Source organism: Cyprinodon variegatus, unplaced genomic scaffold (assembly GCF_000732505.1).
Source record: "Cyprinodon variegatus isolate N-32 unplaced genomic scaffold, C_variegatus-1.0 Scaffold822, whole genome shotgun sequence".
In the NCBI taxonomy this organism is placed as follows: Eukaryota; Metazoa; Chordata; class Actinopteri; order Cyprinodontiformes; family Cyprinodontidae; genus Cyprinodon; species Cyprinodon variegatus.
In genome coordinates, this window is record NW_015151275.1 from 253191 (window position 1) to 258151 (window position 4961).

The window sequence follows — 4961 nt, forward strand, 5'->3', positions numbered from 1 at the left end:
AGTGCTATGTTAGACACTAGAATGGGACGTTTTCCCTTCAGTGCTATGTTAGACACTAGAATGGGACGTTTTCCCTTCAGTGCTATGTTAGACACTAGAATGGGACGTTTTCCCTTCAGTGCTATGTTAGACACTAGAATGGGAGGTTTTCTCAGTGCTGTCTCAGAGACCAGAGGCCTTCTTCTGTCTCCATGTTGTGTTTATAACTGTGAGCTCATCTCTGTCATGGTTCAGCAGAATGAGTATCCTCTGACCTTTTTTGGTTCGTGTTCTTTTCCATGAAGTCACGGCCTGCGCTGGCCTTCAGGCTCTGAGACAGGAAACGTCTTTAGGAGAAACAGTCAAAACAGCAAAGGCGGAGAAGATAGGAAGCTGACAGCTGACCTTCACATGAAGCTGTACAGGAATCCCAGCCAAAGTTCAGACGGCCTTCCTGTGTGACTAATCGGCTTTGTGTTTGAGGCTCTCACAGGTTGCCCTACATGGCCCGGCGCTTTTAAACTCCTCAAACACCAGCAAAATCCAAAGACCCTGAAAGTGATGCTAGAGCTGCTGAGGCGCATCCTTCAGATGGTTCCTCAGGAATCAGGTGACGAATGATGCTGTTGTTCAGAAGAGGAGGATATTTTTCCTCATGTTCCTGGAAACATTTTGGGTGCCTTTCATTTTCTGGACTGAAGATGTGAGCTCATTGCTTCTCTACTGGACCTGCACACTCCATACCTGGGGCAATGCTGCCCTCTAATGGTCCAGTTACAACATCTCACACATGCTGACAGCTGATGATGCTTTTCATTTTACTGCCAGATGATGTTTAAAGTCAAAGGTGAAGGATGTAGGCCCAATCCCCAACCGCGCCCTAACCACTAACCCTTAACTAGCAGTCCCACTCGCAGCTGTGAAAGCTGTCAGGTACAGGTTTGTGTTAGAATAGCAGAACTAGTGCCTGTGAACAACCTCTGCTTTTGGCTCTCTGCTAACGTTAGGCTGAGCTGGAGTTATCTGCAGCTGAGAGAAAGCAGTTGGATGATCTCATTAGGAGGATCTCCTCTGGACAGTTGGTTGGAGACAGAGGGTCTGTGATAAACAGAGCATAACTGATGGACTGTGTCTCTTGTCTCACACATCAAGCACTTTCAAAGAGCTCCTTCAATGACAAATTAAAGGTGTAGATGCTTTGATAGCTGCTCAAAAAAGCACAATCTCAGATCCTTCTTCTCAGCTACTGCTACACTTTATAATCTCTGTGGCTCCCAATGAATTTAATGTCTTTACAAATTTTGACTTGTTCCCATAAGGAGTGAGTTAGGCTGTATCTCAGATTTTAGAGTCCATTTGCAATTTTTAGCTTCTCCATGAGTGTTTGTCAGGGCAGTCCTACATACTGCATTTTAACATTGCTCTGTGAATAGGCTGCTGTCTTCTATTTAATTAGAATAATACATTTTTACCTGAATATGCTTTAAAATTTATGGATATTTTCACAGTATTTGTTTCACTGTATGATAATTCCTTTATACTCTGCTTTAAAGCTTGATATTCAATGAGCTTTGTCATTCATAATAGTTGATCCATTGGGAAATAATAAGGGGTTTATATTTCTATATTTCTTTCATTAACTCAAAGGCTATGAGCTCTGCACTGTCATCATTATATCTGTTTACCTTCTCCTGCTGTTGCAAGTCAAAGCCTTTGTAATTTACAATTTTACACCAAATCACATTATAGATCTTTATTAGAAACTCAAAATTTTAAGAATTAAAAAAAAATATATATATACATTTTAGAAGTAATAGTAGTGCAAATATTATTAAGAATAGTTTGTGTTTTATTTGGCCTATACGTTTACTGAAATAACTTGCCACTAGAGGGCGCACTTGCTCTTCCAGTTCTTATTTTCCTATTTAATCAATTTAAGCACATTTTATATAAAATAATAAAATCTTTGTGTAAAATAGTTTTATGCTAAAAACACCTTCAAAACCCTAAAATATCTTCCAAATAAAGAAAATAAAATGCGACCCATCAGCCCTCCGTTCTTATGACGTAGCGGAAGTAGTTTCTACTTCCTTTCCTCCATTAGGTGAGTCCGTGGCGGCAGCACGTTCTCTGGCTCTGCCGCTTTAACCGACATATTTAATGTTCTATTAGTTAAAAGTGGGTTTAGATTGAATCAAAGTAACTGGTTGTTTTTTATTGATCACAGATCGCCACCATGGGCCGCCGACCTGCTCGCTGGTGAGTTTCTGACTGCTTCCTAACATCAGGCGGAGTTCAGGGGGAAAATGGCTGCTGGCTGGGAGGCTGCTGCACGCGGAGAGACCGGCCTCAGGGGCGGGGGGAGAGAGACCGGCCTCACCGCGGAGAGACCGGCCCTCCGGCGGGCCTCCTAACCGTCCGCCGGCGGCTTTAAGAGCAGCTGCCGCCGGTTTGAATCTTTAATTCAGTCCGAGGGCTTAAGCTAAAGCTGGCTAACTGGATGTTAGCATTAGCGTCGCCTTATTGAGGGAGCGAGAAGTTCTTCTCAATCTTTATTAGTTTGATAATTTTATATCGCTTATTAACAGGATGAAAAGCTTCAGTTAAAAGTATTTCAATTAAATTTCCACGTGAAGCTAAACTTGTAAATATTTCCCACCTTATGCAGGTTTACAGGTCTCTATATGTCAGCAGGTCTCATGTATTATCAGAATCAACTAGCCTGCAGAAGTATTCACAGCCCTCCATGCATGTTAGCATACATCCTGGACATTAAAGGGACGGTCAGTGTGAAGCTAACATTATCTGAGCTAATAAAGCTTTTATATCATATAAGAAGTGCCATAATAGATCAGACTGGATTGTTTTTTCCCTGAAGAACAGCAGTTAACCTAAAGTCTGAAGTCTATTCAGTGGGATTCACTTCTGGGCTTTGACTAGACCTTTCTACAGCATTTAAATGTTAGACCGGCCCTCAGGGACCGGCCTGCTGGTTCCATATGATTAACAGGCTTCTGTAGAGCTTAACTGTAGAAGAGCAGCAGTCCTGGTTTGACTGAGAAGAGCTGAAACAGAGGTATCTAAAACCTCCAGGGTCCCTGAGCACCATTATAATGGGAACCACTGCCTTACACCAGTTTTAGCAGGCTGCTTTGGTTGGTGTCCTCCATTCAGGATCACAGACTGTCCTGCTTGGCCACCACCACCATGTTTCACCAAAGGGTTCTTTAGGTAACGGGATGCTAACAGCTGTTTTCCCTCAGGGATCTTTCTCCAGGGGAAAGTCAGGGATATTTCTGAGGATATCAAACAGATGTAAAGACTTTAATGCTCATGTCAGCAGAGGTTTAGGGAAGCCACTGAACCATGTCTTCTGTCTTTCAGCTACCGCTACTGCAAGAACAAGCCTTACCCCAAGTCTCGCTTCTGCAGAGGAGTTCCTGGTGAGAACCGCTAATGCTTCGTCTGTCCTTCAGTTATTACAGAGACCCGCTGCTTGGCTCGGGTCTACCTCATCTTTGTTTTTAACCAAGTTCTTAAAGTTCCTGAGGTCTGGGAGGCGCTGCAGGGATCCCCTGACTCCAGGTTCCCTAAAAATATCCTTTGTCCCAAACGCCGATGCTCCCTTGAACAAAAAAAAGCCCGTTTTATTTTACCGCTTGGTTTCTGTCAGCATTTTAATCCTGCCTGCCTAGGTGAAACTGAGACACTAAAGTAGGACCTGATAACTGGTTGATTTATTTTATTGATTAATGATCAGATACTTTATAGCAGACCGGTTACAGATTTAAACCAGCTGAAATTAAAGGGTTCTGAATTGTAGAGCAGATTTACAGATGAAAAAGACTAAGCTTAAATGCAAAATGTATATTTTCAATGTTTGTATAATTCCTGCGCTAATCGGGTCGCTCAACTGAAGGAGTCTCTTTACTAAAGTTAAGCCGGGAGTAAACTGTTGTTTTTTTGCCCTTTTCTGAGCGATTCTCCAGTCGTGCAAGAAATTCTCCAATGTGAGAAAATGTCGATCACATCTGCTTTATTTAGATCAACTGCTTTAAAATGCTTTTATTGTTTCCTGGTGTTTTCAGGCCAAATTAAAGGTGTAGTTGTGTTTTAAAGGCTCCTATGAGGTTCTTTATACACGATATAGGAAGGAATGGATGAATTCGGTTCCTGGTGAATTAATTGATCCAGTTCTTATTAAATCTGGACTTTATTTGGAGCAAACCAACCAAAGGACCGTCACCGGTGGCGTCCAGCCGCTGGTTCTGCAGCTTATTAAGCCGACCGGTTCTGCTGCAGTGCGGCTCCGGTGTGCAAAGGCTGCAGACAGTGATTCTGTGGTTGTGTAAGTCCTCAGCTGCGAGGTGCTGAGGGCTTTAAGGGACCGCTGAGACAAACCGATTCCTGTGGATGAAATCCTCCATTCTCCTCGGATCCAGTCTTCTAACGTTTTTCCTCTTATTTCAGATCCTAAGATCAGGATTTTTGACCTGGGAAGGAAGAAAGCCAAAGTGGATGAGTTCCCTCTGTGTGCCCACATGGTCTCTGATGAGTACGAGCAGCTCTCCTCTGAAGGTAAGAACCGTCCTGGTCCTCAGGGGCCCCTCCCCCGCCTGTTGCAGGCGCCTCTCAACCAAGTGGTTGCATGTTGATTATTCATCCGTTCATTCCAGGTGCTTGGAGAGAAAAACCTTTAGAGGAAAACGTCTGATTAAACACTGAAGAGAAGAGAAATAAAACCAAAAATATGAGTGGAAAATATATTGGATGGAAGCAGTGTGATCTCACTGAGCTGTAGTCCCAAACCACACAGCATTCTGGGGGATGTAGGCAGATAAAAGGATTTACATTTAAACTACAGATGAACATTTCCAATACTTGAGGTGGCGCTAATGTGTGTAATGTGGGTCTGCTGCCACAAGTGGGCCGCTGCTCTGTTCTCTCCTCTGACCTTCTGCTCTGTTCTCTCCTCTGACCTT

The 4961-nt window shown here is 43.3% G+C and overlaps 1 protein-coding gene across 1 annotated transcript in view; it reads left to right on the forward strand.

Annotated features, from left to right (window-relative positions):
* Nucleotides 1–2075: 2075 nt before the first annotated feature.
* The window catches only part of rpl10 (ribosomal protein L10), a 4062-nt gene continuing 1176 nt past the window's right edge, over nucleotides 2076–4961 (forward strand). Inside the window, exons 1-3 of the mRNA XM_015396811.1 lie at nucleotides 2076–2238; nucleotides 3364–3422; nucleotides 4450–4557. Coding sequence (XP_015252297.1) covers nucleotides 2216–2238; nucleotides 3364–3422; nucleotides 4450–4557 — 190 coding nt within the window. The 5' untranslated portion in view covers nucleotides 2076–2215. The remainder of the gene's footprint in view (nucleotides 2239–3363; nucleotides 3423–4449; nucleotides 4558–4961) is intronic.